This window comes from Chelmon rostratus, chromosome 1 (assembly GCF_017976325.1).
Source record: "Chelmon rostratus isolate fCheRos1 chromosome 1, fCheRos1.pri, whole genome shotgun sequence".
NCBI classification, from domain to species: Eukaryota; Metazoa; Chordata; class Actinopteri; order Chaetodontiformes; family Chaetodontidae; genus Chelmon; species Chelmon rostratus.
In genome coordinates, this window is record NC_055658.1 from 7,778,207 (window position 1) to 7,799,223 (window position 21,017).

Below are 21,017 nucleotides of genomic sequence, written 5' to 3' on the forward strand. Positions count from 1 at the left end.
TGCATAGAGTTGGGTGTGACAGTGCTGTCACTCTTCCCATTTTTTGGCTAAATATGAATTGCTACTCTGATTCCATCCAAAGGTGAAAAACACAGAAACCCCTGTAAACTGACAACTTGTCATTTTCACACTATTCATATGGATTAAATGAGAAGTTAGTTAATTAGTAAACTTTAGTGGTGCTGCTACGCAGATGTTGTTACCTATGGACAGAGACTTGCAGTTTCGCCCTTTTCCAGTCTTTGTGCTAAGCTAAACTAACCGCCTGCTGCACAAAGCTTCATTTCCCCACACAGACACGAGTGTGCATTAATCTATTAATGTAACCTTCACAAGAAAGTGAAGAAACATATTCCTCAAAACGCTGATTTATTCTCTAAACATACTGAAAACCTATTATCAATCAGCTTCTTATACTAAACAGTGGGGTCCTGCATAAGCACACAGTTTGTGACAAAGTTAGAGCAGTTTGAATTATTTCTCTTGAGATATTCCTGTGCTGTTTTTCTTTGTGCTCCTCCTGCTAATTTGTAGTGGGCGGGCCTCAGTCTGACAGATGTGATGTATTTCTGTGTATCAGTCACAGTTAATCAACATTTGAATCAAAATCTGATAAATGTGGGGTTGTTATGCTTATGTTGCCAGTGCAAGTCAATACAGCTTGATCAAGCCACACCCACACTGTTCAGATGGAGTAGATTTAAAAGAAGAGAAATATGTAACAGGCAACAACAAGTGAGAAACTGAGAGCAAGAACGCCACGGCCCCAATATGCTGATCAGCAGCAAAACTGCAGGTCAGGTTTAGATTTTTCCATTTTCCTTTCATCTGTTCTGCCATCTTGTGACCCAAATATCCGTCAATTGAATAATCAACACTTGCTCCTTGACGACCATAACACATTTAAAAGTGGCATAAACTGAAATCAGTGCCATGAACTAGGTAATCATCTGTGTGCTTCCTGAAGCATATTTACACTGTACATCCTGAAATCCCATGAAGCTATATTGAATTAACTCTTTCAGAAAAAAGGAGAAGTGATTTTTGAACACTTGTGTGTAAGTGTCTTCAGAGTATCTACTGTAATTACCAAACGAGGAGAAACTGTTAGGTGACTTGTACAGATAAGATAAATGGGTCCAATGGTACAGTGTATATTTTTGAGATACAGTCATCTTGCTAGAGGAAAGTACCGCTGTCCCTCTCTCAAGAAAGAGGACTGTCGGAACAAGTATTCGCAATTTTGTGGACCACAAGGGCTGCTCAGTCAGAGCGCATTTCAAATTACACAGGTAGGAGAGAAGATTATGTCCTCAACACATATGAAAGGAGATTAAGTGACTTTAAAGATGTCTGTGCGTCCAGCTCCACCAACTAAAACCATGAACAGGCTTTCACTCATCTCTGCAGTGGTATTTGCAGTAGGAGGTTTCTCAGCGAGGGAGAGAGTGGAAATGCAGGCACAGATAAAGGCCAGAATGGGTACTGAAATTTCACTGCACCTTCTGCTGTGCATAAACACCTCCTCAGCTGTGCCACTCTACCCATCTTGGTCAAGTATGTTGGTTTGGAGCCATTAAATCACCAAATGGACTTGCAACAATGGCTTTTCTCTGCATTTGTGTTCCTGCTGGTTGGAAGCAGAAATAAAAACCTGCATACAAATGAAACCTTTAAAATCTCTGCTTTTTGTTCTATAGAGTGAAACAAATTGATAGTGACTTTTGATTACTAGCCCACCTGAGACTCTCTTCTCAATGCCAGACTGCTACTCTGCTGCCTGTCTAACCTCTCTTCACATGTCATGTCGAACACAGAAGGCGAGGAAGACTATGACGACCTGACGGACTCTGTTCGGCTTGTGAAAGAGGTGATCGCAGCGGTTGATAGCAAGGTGAACGAGCACGAGAAAAGACGTCGTCTGAAGGACTTCCACTGCCGCATGGACAGCAAATCTATCATGATGATGAAGAGTGGTCAGATTTTTGCCAGGGAAGATCTGCTGAGGAGGAGGCTGATCCACGATGGAGTGCTGCAGCTGAAGAACAGCCAGGGAAGACTAAAGGGTAGGGAGTCACATATTTTCTTGTCAACATCTCTGTAAATATGTCAATTTCGTTTGGAATTTTTTGGAAACTTTTCACTCATCCAACCACAACTACTTTTTTCCTGGCTGCTCTCCAGATGTCCATGCTCTGCTACTATCAGATGTCTTCGTCTTCCTCCAAGAGAAAGATCAAAAATACGTCTTCGCCATGCTGGTAGGATCTCTCTCTCTCTCTCCTTCCTTCTGCTGTTCTCTCTCTTTCCCTCCATCCCTCCAGTAATAAAGATCTTATGAGCACAGTCAGATATGTGGTTGTCATATTTTCCTATCCCACTGTTGTTGTTGTTAGCATTAGCGGGCCTGCTTAGTTTTCCCATTGTGTAATATTGCCTGGCTCTAGCTAGCTAGCTAGTTGCACCTCATAAAGCTGCTCTGGCCCTCGGCATCTAACCTGACTGTGATAAGTCATATAGGTTTGAGTTGTGTTTTTTTTTAATGCTTACAGGGCTCACAGTTTCACACACACACACACACACACACACACACACACACACACACACACACAGTAGGGGGAGTTTAAACAGGCAGGCCTGTGGCATAATAATCCCATCCATCATTAAAAAAGCCTTGGCATGTTTGAGTTGAGGCTGTTGACACTGAAAAGAGGAATAACATGTGGTGCCTAATTAATCACAGCCATGTGAACCAGCTCGAGTTTTGGGCAGAAGAAGCTTCAGTTCACCAACAGTACAGGTAGCCAGTAGAAATTAGTTCGGAAGTCACCTGCACAGAAGATAGAAGGTATTCCTGTGAAGCTACATGTGGCTAATATGAGGTTCCAGAAGTTAGAGCCAAATCAAGTGGGTATCACACAGAGTTGGTCTTTTTAGTATGAACTCCATGTTTTTTTCTCCAAAGACAGTGTTTCCTCTGCTGAGCTGCAGTAGAATATTTTACAAGAAGACTCTTTGAACGATACTCACTTGATTTTTCTTGATTTAAATGCATTTCTACACAGAACGATGGCTGCAGACTTTCTTCCTGTTTTTCTTTTAACAGCATCGTCACAGTAGGAAGGCAGACTCAAACATTCTGAACCTATCCTTGAAACCTCAGACAAGAGATTGCAGGAAAAACCTTGGGAAGTGGTTATAATTTCAGAGTTTTACTGGGTAGAGCAGAAATGAAACAGTGGTTTGTGGTGTTAGCACACTAAACTGTGCTTTACAGTATTGGCAGCCTTAAAGATTTAAGGACTGCTGAGGCTCTAGAAGTCAGCTGACTATTATGTGGATAACATTAACCACAATCTCAGTCTCATTTTGTTGGTGTCTTTCCCCTTTTTCCACATCTCTATGATTCTTCCCTCTCTATCACCCAATTGCTCGCTCCTCCTATAATCCTCCTTTATGCTAACTGACCTTCCTTCTTTCTGTCTCTCTGTCTTCACTGCACTTGTTTCTTTCCTTGTCCCTTCTTCCCTCCTTTCATAATTATCCTCCTTCTCTACCTCTTCTACTCCTTTTCACTCCCTCACGCGTCAACCCACCCTTCTTCCTGCCTTTACCATCGTTTCCCCATCCTCAACATTTGCCTTCCCTCCTCCCACGTCCCCCTCGACCCTCCCACTGTCATCTTGTTTTTCATTCTCCTCCCTTGTCGCTTCCACCAACCCCCCCTTTCCCCATCATCCTCTCTCTGTAGGACCAGCGCTCCACGGTCATCTCCCTCCAGAAGCTGATTGTGAGGGAGGTCGCTAACGAAGAGCGCGGCCTCTTCCTCATCACAGCAGGCATCGAGAAGCCAGAGATGATGGAGGTCCTGGCCAGCTCGAAGGATGAGCGCAACACCTGGATGCAGCTTATCCAGGAAGCCATGCAGTCTATGTAAGTGGGATTTATTTCTGTGTTAATTTAGGTGTTTTTACCCAAAAATATTTAGAGCAATATGCCAATACTTGATGATTTTTTGCTTTTTGTAGCCAGAAGATCAGTTTTGACATTTTTAATTCTGAGTTTTACCTCACCTTATAATCCCAAACTCAGCCCGTGTTCTAGCCTGCCCTGTTTACTTCAACCCATAACCTGTACAGTAGAAAAAACTCCTCCCTCAAAGTGCTTTACATTGAGGAATGGCCTCTGAGTGTTCAGCTGTGGTATGTCTGTGTTGTGACCCAGGAGTTAGACCCAGCCCAGTTCGCTAGATAGTAATAAATGGTAAGCTGCAACAGAGCACTTTGCTGTCTGGAGGATTAGCACTACTCTACCTGGGGATGGGATGTACTCAGGGACAGTCTAATGCTGGATTGCCTTCAAGGGCAGCTCACTATAAGCAGAGGATTATTTGACTGCAGCCAGCGGGAAGGAGAGAGATTTAGTACTCTGTCTCCATCTCTCTCCCTGTATGACTACTGTCAAAATACAAAATTGAGATCAGGCTATTTGCAGGAATGGAGGTGATAAAAACAAAAACAGTTTTTTACTGATGTCCTGTCTCTCTTATACTACTATCTTATTATCATATACATTCTCTCAGGGCTGTCTAATCCCCGCCTAGTGAAAGTGTCGTCCTGTGGTGTTGATGTTGTACATACTGATGGCTCGTAGATAGCTGATTGTTTTCATTACACTTATTTAAACAACTCTTTAGTCAATGCAATGTCAGACAACATTAAAATAGCCATATTTTTGCTTTAAAATCAAGCATCAAAATATCTGTCAGTGAAGTGCATGATTAATCAGTTTAATTGGTTTATCCTGACTTATAGATTCAGAGGTAGGTGTTGTACGTGATGCTGCAGATGATGGTTTGTAGAAGTTCAATCCTGTATAATTTATTAGCTGTAATGCATCATGTTTGTTTTCTTCTGTTGCTTGGTTTGACAGGGAGAAAGATGAGGATGAAGGGATTCCCAGTGAGACAGAAGATGACAAGAGACAGCTGGAGACTAAAGCCAAGGAGATGAGAGGTGAGAGAAAAACATTTAGAGTCTTTGTGTAAATGAAAACAGGGATAAGTTTGCTTCATGTACCACAAACGGTTCTCCTCACTGTCTGTCTCTCTCTCTTTCTTCCTGTCTGTCTCTGCTGGTCAGATCTGTTGAAGCAGAAGGACACAGAGATCATGTCTCTGCTGGAGGAGAAGGTGCAGCTCTTCAGGGGGATGTGGGAGGGCTTGAATCCAGGCGAGGAGGTCTGCCGGCAGGTCGAACCTTTCTTCAGGTCAGCCTGCAGCCTGGAGCCACCCAGGGGAGCGTCGGTCATGAAGGATGCCCTGCAGGAAGGTAAGACAGAGAAGGAGAGTGTTTTGGGTGTATGTGTTGTATGCATCTACAGGCATTTTACACAGGGAATTTAACAATCAAGCAGAATGAACTGAAATGAATAGAGACAGAGAGTGAGGCAGACGGTTCTTTATCTCACTTTCGATCCACATATTTATTTTCTAACCACAAATGTCACACATGCTGCACCAGCCATTTATGACGTATTTGTGGTTGTAGACAAATCGTTGTTTCATGGGAGCACTACCTGATGACGTTTTGTTTTCATTCTCACATGGAAGCATGAAATATGCTATACTAAATATAGCAGGAAGTATAAGGTTGCCATGGAGTCACTAATTAGCTGTGGATTTCCAAATTTTGCAAACTTCTGCCCCAGGCTCTGACTTTTTCCCCTATTGCTCTACCTCATTTTCAGAGTGTGCTCAGTTGGTTGGTGTTCCTTCAGAACACAGTTTTAACGGTTGTTAAGGTGAACAGGATGCCTTTTATTTAAATCAGTAGTTACTGATGACAGGAACTACACAAATTATTAAGGAACAGGCTGTAGTTTTTCAGGCAAATTCATCTGCAGATACCACTGAAAGCTTTCTGTTGATAGTGTGCTGTCAATTTTTCATAATGTGCTTGTTATGAAGGAGCAATCACATAATCCATTACAGGAAAAAAACAGATACATTTTGACTTGTCATTGAGGAAAGGTGCTCACTTGTTACCAGTAACATTAACAATGATTCCATCCCATGTTAAGTGTCCCTGAATGTAATGTCAGTAAGTCAACATGCACAGTGGCACACCGTGTTGGGCAAGCTACCTGGAAAGCATATTGAGCTAAGCTGCCAGTTACTCTATATGAAATGAAGGTACCCCCAGAGAAATGTAACAAGCTGAGCTACAGCAACATGGCAAAAGTAGTTTACAACATTCATTTTTGTTTGTTTGTTTGTTTTTCTACATTGAACCAACTTCATTCCAAGCCAGCGCTATTAATGATCAATAAAACTGTCAGTCAAAGAGGTAAGGGCAGGCGAAAAATGTTAAGTTCAACTGCTAATTAAACAATAAGCTGTCCTCTGTGCTCTCACTGCTCCAAAACCAATATGGCAACAACCTCAAAAGCAAATATCTAAGACCACTGTGGAAAAAGATTAAAAATCCAGACTCCCTCGGGATCAATTCCGCTCCTTCCTCTGCCATATTTCCATGAAGTAAACTCAATCTGTATCTGTATTTCCCTACAGCAGAGACGCTGTACGGTAAGGTTTGGTACATGATGTCACTGTCATATGGAAGTGCTTCTGAACAGAGCCATTAATTTATTAATTACACTTGTGATTTTCATGATAGTACAATCAGAACGCCATCTATGTATGTTTAAGGCTGCATGTGGAATAGTTCCATCTGGAGGGCTCGATGACCAATTCCCCTCCAGCCTGAACAGAAACTGAACACTAGGACACAGTACAGTCAGTTTAAAAAGTGCTCATCCATTTTGGCATGTGTCTGATTTGTTTGTTTTTCAAATCTGTTTACTCACTAAAATCCAACCAATCCGCACACACCTAATAATTCACCTCTGAAATACTTGGAAGGTCATTAGTTTGATAGTTGGATCTAAACAGAGCTCACGAGAGCAGAACTTTGAGGGAGTGATTGTGTTTTGGGATGATGTAAAGATAGTGTATGGGAGACATTAAAGGAGTCAGAGTGTGTTTTCGGATTTTATTCTGGCTCTGTTTGCTGCTAGATCAGCCCTGCTCATCAAATGTGAATGAGAAGAAAGCACTGTGAACTGAGAGAGATACTGAAGATTGTGACAAAGACAGAATGAAATATGGAGGAAGACAGAGAAGCACAACACATTCTCTGCACATTAAGTTGACTTTAGATTTGAACAAGCGGCTCTGGAAATTTTGGGGTAGACTGAAAAATAAAACTGCTGCAGAAATGCATATATAACAAGTATTTCAAGCCTGAGTGTTTCAGAAAGTATTCTGAAGCCATTTTATCTTTATATTGAATCATGAAACCATTTTTGGGGCGATTTGATTTGTTTCAATCTATTTTCATATTATGAAAGTTTTAATCGATTTAATAGACTACACAACTTACAAGACAACAAAAACAAGATTTTTACTCATCCATGACTTTTCTGCATTTTCATCATTTCCTGGTCTTTAAAAAAATGTCAAAAAATATAATTGACTGAAAAAGATGCAGAAAAATAGCAATGCAACTTGTCGTCATTTGCAGTGCAGTATTGTGTAATTATTAAGCACGATTTTTTGGTGTATTTGATCCATCCAGTTGTCTTGTGGTCTGTGTGTTTGTATTCTAAGTAATATACACTGAAACAAACGCTTTTTGGTGCTGCCGCCTGAAAGACCTGAGTGGCTGTCTTGGTCAGAGCTGTAAGCTATACAGAAGCTATGTGCAGATGCAGCTCACTCTTAATGACTTATAAGTGCTGCTGCAGACAAAGAGTGTTCCATGAAAATGTGTAGTTAGTCACAAAACCCCAGGACGCTTTGTGCAGGTTACAGGTTTTATAACTGACATTATACTAAGAATTGCTTGCCGCTCTAATACAGGAAAAATGATGTGTGAAGGAGAGCTTCTATAGTGGTTTCCGCTTTTAAAGGTAGCAGGAAAGGTTCCACTATCCTATTACAGAGTGTATTTTTCACCTCCTCCTTCTAAAGCCTGGGGCAATAATTGTCCTTATTTGATATATGAATTGGCAGCAGTAATGTAATTTCTTCTGCTGAGGTTATCATGTTTTACTGTGACTTCACATCCACCTGCAACGGCTTTGTTTCTCCTTATTTTCACTGGAAAGGTCACAGCGGTGCATGGTCTGTATACATATGTGGATACCAATACTCTGTGTCTTTCCACGGTTTATATATCTTCAGATGGTAAAGATATTTAAACTTTTAGTAAAAGAGCTCTGCGCTTCAAACAGGTTGTCAATAGTTGCTTAGCAACAGGAGCCAATACCAGGTTGAAAGCAGAAGTGCCTGCTAGGATTCATGAGTGCAGAGCTGAGCTGTAACACAGTTAGCCGGGATAATTCACTTACTGACCTGCACATTGATGTTTGCCTGTGTGTGTGTGTGTGTGTGTGTGTGTGTGTGTGTGTGTGTGTGTGTGTGTGTGTGTCTGTCTGTCTGTCTGTCTGTCTGTCTGTCTGTCTCTCTCTCTCTCTCTCTCTCTCTCTCTGTGTGTGTGTGACAGTGGAGACGCTACAGGCACTGGTGAATGGCAGCCTAGGCGGGGCGATGGCCAGCGTCCAGGAGGGAGGAGGCGCGGGGCCGGTGTGTTTGCCCCGTCGAGCCGAGACCTTTGGAGGCTTCGACAGTCACCAGATGCACAGCAGTAAGTGTAAGTCAGCTGCAGCATGCTTGTTTTCTATGGAGAGATTGTGCAAACTGGCCAAGTGGCCATGTTTGAAACCTGTAACAGTCAAAGGCACTGAACCTGGACCTGCTGGTGCGGATAACTGCATCGACTCAGTGACTGGACTGCAAATGTGCAGTGACACTGCTGAGAGAAAAAAGTCAAATATTTCACTATTTTACACTAAGACTGACTTTTAGTGGTCACATAATAGCGGGCACCACAGCAAGCACTTCCCACAATGCCCCTGTTCAGTGCACTTAGATAAAACATTTTAGACGGGGACTTGGACAGAAGAGCTGATGCTTCCTGAGGGGGACAGGGCCTGGAGCCATGCCTCTGAACGGGCGGCTTACAAGCTGAGAGTGGGACTGTGCTGACTGTGGCAGATACTGAGCCACAAGAGGTCCAGACTTGTCCATCAGTAGCAGCACCTGGAGAACTGAGGTGGAGAAATGGCACTACGGAGTGCTTCTATCACTGTGATGTTTTTAAAAGTGTATTTTACCCTTTATTTTGTTCAGTAACATCAGAGGCATTGTGTCGAACAGTTGACACATAATATAACAAATGTTAGACATGTGTGGACTCAGCTGAGCCACATGCTGAGAGTAGTTTTAAGATTTGGTTAAACAGTTAAAGGATGGCTCAGCAGGGCCAAAGTGATTTGTGTGAGAGGAGGAGAAAGGAAGCAAAATTGAAGCAGCAGACAAATGAAATGAATGCAAACACATGTTATGTGTAATTTCCATATGAGATTTTAATTCTTATCAACAAAATTATGCAAAAGTTCTCTATCATGTAATTTCAAGCCCTAGAAGTCATTTTATTCCAGTGATTCATTCAACCACTTGAAATCCTGCAGACTCTGAAGTTGAAGATGACATGAAGCAGTTGATGACACACCACTGGTTGTTGCAGGGTCAAACCTGTGGCTTTATGTTAAGAGCTGTTAAAGTTTCGTATATTTAAGTAGACCTGAAACTATTTGTCGATCAGTCAGTTGACTAGATCGTCAACTGTTTTCATAGTTGACATTTTCATAGATTCATCTTTTTTTTTAAATCAAAAATGCCAAAATTTGTTTTAGCCTGAGCAGAAAATCATGATCATCATTTTGACCTGCAGTGTGGTTTCTGCCATTTTACTTCTCCACACCTCTCCATAAGGTAAAAACACTAAAAACTAATTTTCTGTGAACACATATTTCAGGTTTTGTTCTTGTGGGTGTTTGCTGGCCTGGTGATGACCATGGTCCAGTTGTAACTGGAGACTGCAGCTCTTGCGCGGCTTTATTGTCACTATGTGACTGTTAGCCTCAAATAGTAATTTAACATTAAAAAAGCCCAAATCGACCTGCCTTTGAGCTGTAGATGCTGTTTTATCACTTTTGATACTGATCAGTGTTCATTATGCACATGGACACCTATCAACTGGACACCTGTTGACAGACTCTCAACTATGTCCGGAAGTGCAGATCAGAAAAAGGCCTTTAATAACCTACTACTACTGTTATTACATCATCTCTTAAATGTGATCGTGCCTCTCATATTCTCTCACAGTGGACCTGATTGTGTATTACTGGCTGCCTGACTCATTCTCCTCTCCTGTGGTTTCTCTTTATGTCAGGTGGAGACAGAGACGAGAGCGAGGACGCAGCAGGAGATCTGCGCAGGACAGAGTCCGACAGTGTTTTAAAGAAGGTCAGAATCTCAGCAGCCAATTACTGTATTCTTGACTCTGAAGCCACTACGCCCCCACGCCTCGATGAGAACCCGAGGCCATGTGTGGGGGTGCATTTGTCCTCCAACATTAACAATACCATTAAGATGAATTTAGCTGGCTCTCTCCCTCCAGTGAATTAGCCTCTTGACTCTTCCTGCCAGGTTCCGTTGCTAATGGCGACCATCAGTTGTATAAGAATTCAATGGTGGATGAAAATGAATGGACCGCCTTTAGGTGTTGCTATTGTAGCTCTGCATTGGATTCTAGCCTTTGTAGTCATATATCCTGCACACATGCAGCAGCTGGACTGCACATAATTGTTTCCTGAATGTTTAGTGGAGCCAAGCTACTGTAGTAAGCTGTTTAACAAAAGCACTCACGTCTGTGTGCGTGACACCAGGCCGTTCGAGCACTGGTTGATCTGTCCTGGGCACAGACGGGTTCAGCAGGAAAAGAAGGGAGTGTTTGCAGTAGTCAGAATTATCATTAAAGATACGATGCAGACTTAATCCAGACGTTGCATTTTCTATTATATGAGTTTAGTTTTTTTGTAAATGAATAATACATTTTTAGAGATGTTTAACAAGTTGTTATTTAAAATACAGCTGCAAGACTGCTGTATTACTGTATCAGTTTACATAATCACGCCCAAATACAATTAGATTTTTACAGCACACCCACACTATAATCACATTCACACAGCCATATATATGGTGGGTTCACATGCACATACTGTACACACACAATGAGACACATTAGAGGACGAGTGTACGTGAGTGCATTACTGTGTTCTGGCTTTACAGTACTTAATGTGTGTTATTGTTCATGCGCAGGGAGGAAACGCCAACGTGCTGCTGCTGCTGAAGAGGAACAGTGAGGTAACACTGACTTCCTGTCTCAAACTCAATAAGAGCGTCTGTTTACATGGAAACTGTCAACGCTCTGTGTTACCATCACCGTAATCAGCATCAATAAATGTATAAGCTGCAACAGTAGTAACAGCCAGAGCAGTGGTTGTAGTTGTTGTACTGCAGAGGTTTATGTTAGTTGTATTAGATGTTATAGCATTGTTTAAAACACTTATTTAAAACACAGAGGTCACTTAATGAAATCATACTTATAAGAGCAAGCTTTAAGAAGAATTTTAATAAACGGTAAGGTAAAAATGAATTATGCATGAGATAGGAGCAAGCAGTAAAAGTACAGTAGAATTTACCAAGATGGAAACATGAAGTTTAAAACTCACATTGATATAACGGCTAGTGAACAGTTGAAACAAGACTAAAAGCCTACAGTCATGCTAGCAGGTCTGTGAAACTGCACAGCAGTGGTTTTGCGCTAAATGCTAACTTTAGCATGCTAACTTGGTCACAATGACAGTAACATTTCAATGTTTAACGGGTTTACCCTATTAACCATCTTAGTTCAGCGTGTTTAACATGCTACCATTTGCTAATTTGCGCTAATGACAGAGTACAGCTGAGGCTGATGGGAGGGTCATTAGTTTTGCAGTATTTGGTCATAAACCAAAATACTAAACAAACTAAAAATGATCTGATGATGGTGTGAAATAAAAAGTCAAACATTGGGGAACATGAATGTCTGTACAACATTTTGTGCCAGTCCATTAAGTAGATGTTGAGATATTTCATTGATTAAGTGAAAACTTTGACCTGCTGGTGTGCTAGAGGAACAGTCAGAACCACAGTAGGATTCATCCTCTGGGCGCCATGGATACACATGTGAAGATATTTCACTAAAGGTCTAAAAGGTATCCATTCTATCCCATAAATTAAAAAAAAAAAGGTCTCCAAGTTCTCAACAACCTTCATACAGTACACTTAGTGTTTGGTAACACTTTCTATAAATTCAGTTCTTCCGCATTCATAGTCATTCAACTTAAATAGGTCAGGGATAGTTCCAGTTAAATATTCAAAAGAAAATTCAAGGTGCAAGTCTAACATTTTTAACCACTAAAAGATGCACCTTCCCTACCCATTTGTTACAGAGACTGTTATGGATATCATGCTGTATTTATACTTCATGCAACAACACTTTCTGCAGATGTTCTGTGTTAGAATGCTGTTTTCTGACATTGATTGGAGCCTTTTGTGTCTGCAGCTTTAAAACTCAGTGCCCTTGTCTCTTTGTTAGTGTTTGAATGGAGAAAAGGTCTCCTCACTGTAAACTGAAGTCCCTTTAACGCTTGTTTACTCCACTGGTGAATGCATATTACATGCAATCCAACACTAGCATTTTTTAAAAAGAAAAAGTCAACATTTAAAAGGAAGCACTGCTAGCACCCGTGGTGAATTTTAATAAGCAATGTCAAGTGCAGCAGTAAGCAAGATGACATCAAACAGACAGTTTTCTCCATGCAACAGAGCAAGAACAGATCATGATATTTGAGGTCTTAAGATGCTCACTGAACTCTCTTTTCCAACAGCAGGTCCTGCACAGTGTGTCCAATCTGCATCTCCTGCTCAGCACTCTGCAGGTAAGATGGCTTCCATACTGTGTACACATGTGCTCCACATCAGGACTGATATGATGCTCTGTGCAGCTTTTTGCTGTTGTTGTGTGTTTGAAAATATTTCTACTTGTGTGAACATCAAGCCGTTGAGACGGACAAAAGAATAATACGATAGCAAGAGTGATGTGTCTGAACTAATCTATCTGTCCTGCTGCTCGGGTTGTGTCTGTCCCAGGCGGTGGTGGTTCAGCAGGACAGTTTCATAGAGGACCAGCGGCAGGCCCTGAGCGAGCGCTCCTCCTCCTGCACGTCTTTATCGCGGCCGAGCTCACGGCCCAGTTCACTGATTGAACAGGAGAAGCAGCGCAGCCTGGAGAAGCAGCGGCAGGAGCTGGCATCCCTGCAGAGACAGCAGGCAGCTCATGCTGAGGAGAAGAGGAGAAGGGAGAAGGAGTGGGAGCTGAGGGAACAGCAGTTGACTGAAAGGGAGGGGCTAGTGCACATACAGGTAACTATGCATCATTCTCTAAAGACTTCTCTCTATTATTATATGTTTCTAGGCAGCTGTAATTCTTAGTGGAAACACTGTAAATTCTTTAACAGTGGGATACATTTATACTGAAGTAATTTGCCTTGCACTGTATTTTACCTGGTAAATTGCAGTGTTGGGCAAGACATTCAGCGTTTCCTGCGGTGATGGCAGGCTGCCTTAAAAAACAATACCATTGACTGTAAAACCTTAACAATTCCACGACTGTCTTAGAGTTAGAGTTTCCCTGAGTTCAAAGCTGCAGGGTCAAATTTAAACTGAGGAGGATGCAAAGACGTTGCAGAAGCGGAACAAAGGTTTAGCCTAATGGCTAAAGTTTAGCTTGAAGCTAGCATACTAAGGCAGCTGACTCAGGTGCTTTACTTTAGACTTTGCTGATGCCTTGTGAATGGCTAAACAACAAGGGCTAGAGGCCTTCTCAGCACCCCCACAATTGATGTTTTTAAATTGAAATTTTAGTCAGTGGTTTTCCTACAAACTGCAATTTGTCCTTTTTTGCTAAAGTTAACTTCAGCTTGCAAAACTATTAATGCTAAGAGCATTAAGAGCTACATTCTTAACTTTAAACACAAAATGTAGTCCTGACATACAGTAGGAAGCTTGTGTGAAAAAAATTGACAAGCGTACAAACCAACTAAAACAGACAAGTCAGTGATATTTTGGGTATGAAAATGATGTATAACACTTGTTACTTTTATTCAAGGGGGTTTAAAATATACCTTCTTATCTCAGATAAGAGTGTATTATTCCTCAGTAAATAGTTTTCAGTAATTCAGTCTCAGATAATGGAGTTTAGCACCAGCCCGAAGACCTGCGAACTGCGAATATCAATCTACTAAATGATGGAGTAACTTCCTTTTTCAATTTCTGACCATACACACCATATCATTGCACCGTAACATTTCAATAAGTCCATCAATGCACCTCCCAACCACTGCAGGAGGATGAGGTCCTGAAGCAGCACAAGGAGCTGGAGGAGGAGAAGCAGGAGCTGCAGCGTAAGAAGGAGGAGTACCAGAAAGACCTGGAGAGGCTGAGAGACGCCCAGAAGAAGCTGGAGAGGGACAGGGAGGCTGTGCAGCGGCAGCTCGACAAGTTGGAGGAGGTCCGTGTGGCTGAGGTGAGCAGGGCCCCTTTAAGAAATCATTACAGCACTGAGGTGGTCTGTTCCTGCCTGCAGGAAAACTGCCTCCCGTCGCCCCTTGGCTACAGGAATAGCCCAGTGAGCTGGGAGGGGGTCCGTGTTTTGCTCAGTGACACTTCAGCAGGGTTGGTGTTTGTGGGGGCTTGCATTGGAGGCTTAATTGAACCTGGGTCCTCTTGAAAATTAATTCAAAAAAGCTCTTGGCAACATATTAACTAGCTAACAGTGTTGCATTGCAGTCCAAAGCTATATTTCAGGCTTTTATGCCTAAACCTATATGCCTAATCTATAGAGAAACCTTTTTTCATTGTCCACAATTAAGCTCTTTCCTGAAAACATTTATGCTCATCTTTTATTTACAATAAGCTTACAAAAACATTAAATATGCCCCTACATACATATTCACAGATGTGCATCCCTCTTATCTCCATCCTTTACTTTCAGAGGACTCCCTCTACAACGTCAGATGAATGCCACTTCCCCGGCAGCTCCCAGTCTCTGGAGCTGGACCCGCTGGAGCTCTCCTCCTCCCTGTCGAGGCTGCAGCCCCAGAGGTCCAAACCCAAAGGGAAAGGCCTCAATCCCTTTACCTCATCCTCCACCAACCCCAACCTCAAGGGCAGTGATGCCAACCAGATCTCAAAGAGCCTGCTGCAGCTGGCCAAGAACAAGAGCAAAGAGGGGAAGGAGAAGGAGAAGAAGAAGAAGAAGGGCAAAGGCGGAAGCACGCAGACAGCAGGTAGAGAATGGTGAACAGAGGGACTGGATGGATTTACATTTAGCTTAATCACCTAGTGAGTCAGCCGGTTGGAGTTGGAGTGTTTTTGTCGAGGGCACTTCAGATTAGACTCCTGAGATCTGGTTATCAGAGAAGATGGAGAAGTGATGGGTAGATGTGTGGAAGGAGGACATCACTGGACAGACAAATGGCTCAAATAGGTGGCTAGAAGAATTAATACACTAAGTCCTCACATTTAACCCATGTTTAATGGGTTAAACACATCAAGAAGTGCTCATTGTAGCCTGTTCAGCTTGTCATGGCCGTTCAGTCTGGTGATGTATTTTAAGGAAATTTAGCTTTGAAAGTTTCAGCTTGCATCACACCACCTCTTTATCTTCTATGTCTCCTTCATCTTGTAGTGAATGCTGCCACAGTCCAGGTCCCCCAGGTCACTCACTGGACTGTGCTGCTGTCTCTGCTGGGTCCTAGCACCAGCCATTTTCATGTCCTGTCATTCTGGACTAGACCACCTTGTCCCAAATACATGCTAAGTGTATACAATATGTAGTATTTACTAATATTTATAGTATAACTGCTTATGTATGTATGGAATATAAGACAGAGGTCAGTCAAACTCCGACTTTGGAGCGTCAGTGCCAGTTCAACTTAACAGGCAGCGTGTGAGGTGTTACTGGAGCTCCGCCGTTTGCCCTGTGCACTGCATTGCGGCTGCTCATCAACATTGTACATAAAAATCAAGCATTTATTAGTATGAGTAAAGCTGGTTTGAGTATATGTGTGAACACCCTACATATTCAAAAACTGCTTAGCATGTCATATGAATTTGGGACACAGCTTAGATTTTGTCTTTGCATTATTAAATTAGCCTGATATGTGAATTATTCAGTGGTCATATATACTGGATTAGCTTTAGCTTGAACACCCTTAAATTGGTGTTGAGATGTCTCAGGTTTGGCTCTGACTTCACCTGGGTTTGAGTTTATGAGTATGAAAGCTTTCTGTGAGTCTCCCTGTGTTTATAGAACAGCAGCATATTGAGCACAATAATGCATACACATCACATGATGCACACATGAAAAGCTCTGATACACATGACAGTAAAAATGCATCTGCAGGTATGATAGGAAGCATCCTCTCTGGTGATGGTGACACTGACTGCTCTCTACTCCTCCCTCCAGACCCCCAGCACCTCCCAGAACCTCCTCTGGATGGAGAGATCTTCTTCTGCTAAGAGAAGTGGCCCTCCTCCTGTTCCTCCTCCTCCTCCTCGTCAGCATCATCAACCAATAGAAAACACAGAAGTTCTGACACCCAGAGGAATGTGTTACTGCCAAGTAGTAATCCATTCATCTACATGCATAAGACTGCAGTTTACCACCAGACTTTCTGGCACCTTTAAAATAACCTCGAAAAGATTTGTAGCTCATTTTCTGTACCACAGTGTAGAGCTGTTTCACATTTCATGCAAGACAAAGGAAAGGACAGGAAATTTATTTGTAGGGATTCTGTTATGGTGCTCCATCAGGCATACAAACTTGCAGCACATAGGCAACATGAAATAGCAGTAGGTTTTTGGGAATTCAAAACCCTCCTTTACAAAGACACCATGCTCATGGACTCATTCCTTCATTTTGTAGATGCTAAATTTGTGCCGGCGTATCAGATTGAAAGCATTTGACAGTAGATTGCCTCACAAGCTCCACCAAGTATGTGACAGGTGTCCCTGCCTTTCTGTTTCTGTTTTTGTTGTGGCCCCAACCAGCCCCCTGTTCAACAGTCCGTCCTGTCATTAAGTCCCACACCAACAGGCCGTTGTGTTCATTTACAGAAGCCTTTTCCGTGTGACTGAACCCACACATACAAGGACACAGATGCACCCAAATTCCACTTGGAAACAGAAATGAATGTCAACAAGCAGCGTGCGGTACTGGAAGCTCACTCACTCCAAATTCCCCTCATTGATAATTAATAGAAGACTGAATCCACAGAGGAAAATCTGTGCTGTGTTTTCGGTGTTTGCTCCAGTGTTTCATTCCAAAATGTACAATATGATCCACAATGAAAGATAAATGTAGCCTAACATTCCTTTACTCACTACTTGAAAAGCAGATGTGAACAAAATGGAACTGGCACAACACCTTCAGTTTTCCTCTTTAACGACTATATGCCATCAATCACGTTCCCGGGCCGGTTTTTAATGGATTTGAAGTATGGATATCTCAACTTTGGAGTGAAGCTCTTCAGATGTCAGTGTCTGTCTGTTCCTTCAGACTCAACAGTAATGAAAGGATTGAGGCATATCTCCCTGTGTCTAATGGCTCAATTCATATCCTTCCGTGTGTTTTAGAGCCTTGGATGGATATTAGCTTGATCCTCGCTTCATCTGCCTGTCAATGAGCTTTTATTCAACCCTTATCTTTCATCTGAGTGACGATGAGCGGGCCTTTCCTTCGTTTTTTAATTGCATGTAACTCTGCAGGTAGCATACTAATGGTTTCTGTCTAAAGAGTTCAACTTTCTCTGTCAGCCTCCCTCTTTTACTTGTGATAATAGACTCAGTAGCTCCACACTGCTGCTGGTTTTAGGAAATGGAGGCAGTTAATTTAGGGACAAAGCAGCCGGTTAGAGTAAATGAGAAAGGACATTAATTTAAAAAACCAAAAGATGTTATGTGTCCCTGACTGAACCTGCACAGCAGGTACCACCTGAGTCTCTGATCATTTCAAATGAATCAACGCTCATCAGTGTTGTTAAGCACTTTGGTCCTAATCCGTTGATGCATTTTTGTGTGTCATCAGTGGGAAATATCAATCAGTGAGATCTTTGTATTCTGTGCAACTTTTTAATCGAGGGCACTGACGCTCATGAGAAGCAAAAATGATCCAAAGTGAGATGAATTAGAAATGATACTGTGGTTTTGTTTTGTTCGTGTTCAAAAGAAGAACGGGCCGGTAGCTTTTATGTAATGTTTTCAAGGTTACCTGTCTGACCTGTCTTATTTTTAAGCCTGAGTTTTAGCCCCACTGAGCCCAGATTATGGGCCACACAACTACCTGCTGGACAGGTAGGAGGGAAAAACAGAGGAAGAAAAACAAACAAAAAAACAAAACATTTCCAGTGAATTACAGAGCAGCGCTGCGGAACTGCTTTCTTGCTGCCTCTTCTGTCTCATCTTTAAGTGCTTGTTTGTTAACTTGCCGTCTGTGATGAGGATTTGACTTCATGTCCAGGCTGGTTTATTATAGTGTGTCTTCTAAGAGGCTTACAGGGCCAGCCAATTAGTTGCTTCATGTCTTTTGTTTATGGTTTTGGTGTAATCCTGTCAAAGAAACAGAGGAATGTGCCCCCCCAATCTGTCGCTTTAGGTGTATTTTGACCACTAGGGAGCACTGCACCTATGACTAAATTAGTTCCCTCTCTCACACAACAACAACAACCAGAAAGTAAGAAACTGTTTTTTGTTTTTTTGTTTTTTTCGTTTTCATATATTCTTCCTGCTGTGAGAAACTGACATATTTTTCTCAGCAGCTCATTGCCACACGGAGATAATGTGATGAGCGTGGGCTCTCACACTCTGTGATATTTTCCCCACGGCATTTGTAATTGACTGCAGAAACAAATAAGTTGTCAGAGATTGTAATTGGTTATTCAGTGAAACCAGTCAGCAGCAGCTTTAATGTGAGAAAAGACGGTCTAATGGTTGGAGGGAGCGACCGGGCAGAACCACAAACCTCTCTCTGTAAGGGACAATCAGCAGACCCGAGTCAGGAGAATGAACCCCCTCCCCGATGATGATGTGCCTGTCCATGAGACGGGTGTGTCCATCAGGTGAACCCTGCGTAGCCTTAAATCTTAATGATAAAATGCACTAGAGTAGAACCCAGCATCTTCTCAGGAGAGGGAGGAGAGCTTTTATACCTCTGCTTTGAAACGAAGGAAATGTTTGTACTATAAAAGGGGTACAGAACTGTTTCACTCCCAATAATGTAAAAAAAAAAAGGGCAAAGACGAATGTGTAAATATGATTTCTGTATGAAACAAATCAAATGTAAAAAATTGTTTTGTTGGTGATTTATTGCAACATTTTGTAAGAATGTTTTATTTATGTTTTATTCTCACCCTTGTGGTGATGTAAAGTCACACTTCTCTCGTAATAAAAAAAACATCAGAATGGACATTTTGAGTGTTTGCTGTTTGTCTCCTGCAAAAATATTAAATACTGCAAATAATTAACTACCTTTAAATTATAATTATTGCAACATGCTCGATACTCATCACAGTCACTTTTTTTGACAAAGCAGGAACATGCATTTATACCATGTATGAAAAACGGTGCAATAGAAACTGCGAATGAGACATTCTGTACGTAGTCAGATGCTGGAATATTACATGGCTCTGTGTTTGCTGTGTGGTAATTTGATTTTAATACAAACTGCAGTCTGTAAAACGTATTCCTCGTCCTCGGAAGTTTTCATGTTTCTGTCGTGAAAGTGTGCAGACAAATAATCTGCAGCCACACTGATAACTGATTATTCGTTCAAGCCATTTTTCAAGCAGTGAAAGCCTGACATTCCCTGGATTCAGCTGTTTCCGCACATCCTACAGACCAAACGCTCAATTGAGAAAATGATCAGCAGACTCATTAATAATGAAAATTGAAAAATAATGTTAGCTGCAGCCGTGCATGCGTCATTGTTGCACAGCTTCGAATTAACACATGAAATCCTCCGTTGAATCAAAGTAAATTTAATGTGGCTTTTTTTAACATTGATCAACAGAAAAACAGCCTTTAAAGTCGAAGTGAAAACATGTTTTTAAAGTGATCTCAATTACTTGTGCATCAATATTCAGGGCGATATTTAATAGATACATCTTTTGGCAGCAGTTCTGTGTAGATGGGTCTTCATCACTGAGATCTGGACTCTGACTCAACCGTTACAGGAAATTAATGTTATTTTTTTAAGAATATTTAATACACAGTGTAAGCACGATATCAACTGACATAAACTAGAGTCTGACACAAGTGCCATGTTCAAGATTGGACCACATGATCCTGAAACAAAGCGGGACCCGTATTAAGGCCCTCATAAGGAACAATTAAAATTACTTAAAACCAGTTGTGCCAGAGTGAACTTGAGGTTTATGTTGCCCCCTCATGGTCTGGGGCTCCACACAGTTGCCCATGTGGCCCCGTATGTAATCCAGCCTTGGATTAGAGGAATTTTACTTCGGGTTCCTGTGTTCTGATCCTTGTTCTAGTCTTTGCAACAGCAACAAAGCACCTTTTGTGTCTGTTATTACAAAAGAAACCGTTATTCTCATTAACCCGCTGGTTTTGATTTTAGAGGCAGTTTCAATTGCTATCGCTAAATTCTGTTAACGGTTTGATTTCCTGTTTGCATTCGTTGTGGCACTGCAGCACCGCAGCCAGAGGAAAAAGCTGACAAGGATCTTGATGAACTGACAGCAGTGCTCGCACACAGCAGCGTTCCCACCTCCTGATAAATAAAGAAGCAGCTGCTTTAATCTCTCCACGCTGCAGACAGCGTCCTGCCTGCTCAACCCTGCAGTGTTTTGCCTCTGGAAAACTCAACTGTGAGGATTTCTCAACATTTTCTTCCTTAACTGTACAATCTGGTACGTCACGGCAGGTT

General features: G+C 41.9%; 1 protein-coding gene across 4 annotated transcripts in view; it reads left to right on the forward strand.

Annotated features, from left to right (window-relative positions):
• Positions 1–19,538, forward strand: part of LOC121621934 (A-kinase anchor protein 13) — a 98,254-nt gene extending 78,716 nt beyond the window's left edge. For 2 of the 4 annotated variants that reach the window (XM_041958712.1, XM_041958962.1), the window contains 13 exons: positions 1,818–2,066; positions 2,185–2,261; positions 3,752–3,933; positions 4,933–5,015; positions 5,142–5,330; positions 8,568–8,714; positions 10,359–10,432; positions 11,288–11,332; positions 12,901–12,951; positions 13,163–13,435; positions 14,418–14,597; positions 15,066–15,360; positions 16,542–19,538. In XM_041958712.1, the coding sequence (XP_041814646.1) occupies positions 1,818–2,066; positions 2,185–2,261; positions 3,752–3,933; positions 4,933–5,015; positions 5,142–5,330; positions 8,568–8,714; positions 10,359–10,432; positions 11,288–11,332; positions 12,901–12,951; positions 13,163–13,435; positions 14,418–14,597; positions 15,066–15,360; positions 16,542–16,594 (1,898 nt within the window). In that variant the 3' untranslated portion in view covers positions 16,595–19,538. The remainder of the gene's footprint in view (positions 1–1,817; positions 2,067–2,184; positions 2,262–3,751; positions 3,934–4,932; positions 5,016–5,141; positions 5,331–8,567; positions 8,715–10,358; positions 10,433–11,287; positions 11,333–12,900; positions 12,952–13,162; positions 13,436–14,417; positions 14,598–15,065; positions 15,361–16,541) is intronic. The other 2 variants (XM_041958793.1, XM_041958880.1) reach the window with 2 other exon arrangements.
• Positions 19,539–21,017: the final 1,479 nt, after the last annotated feature.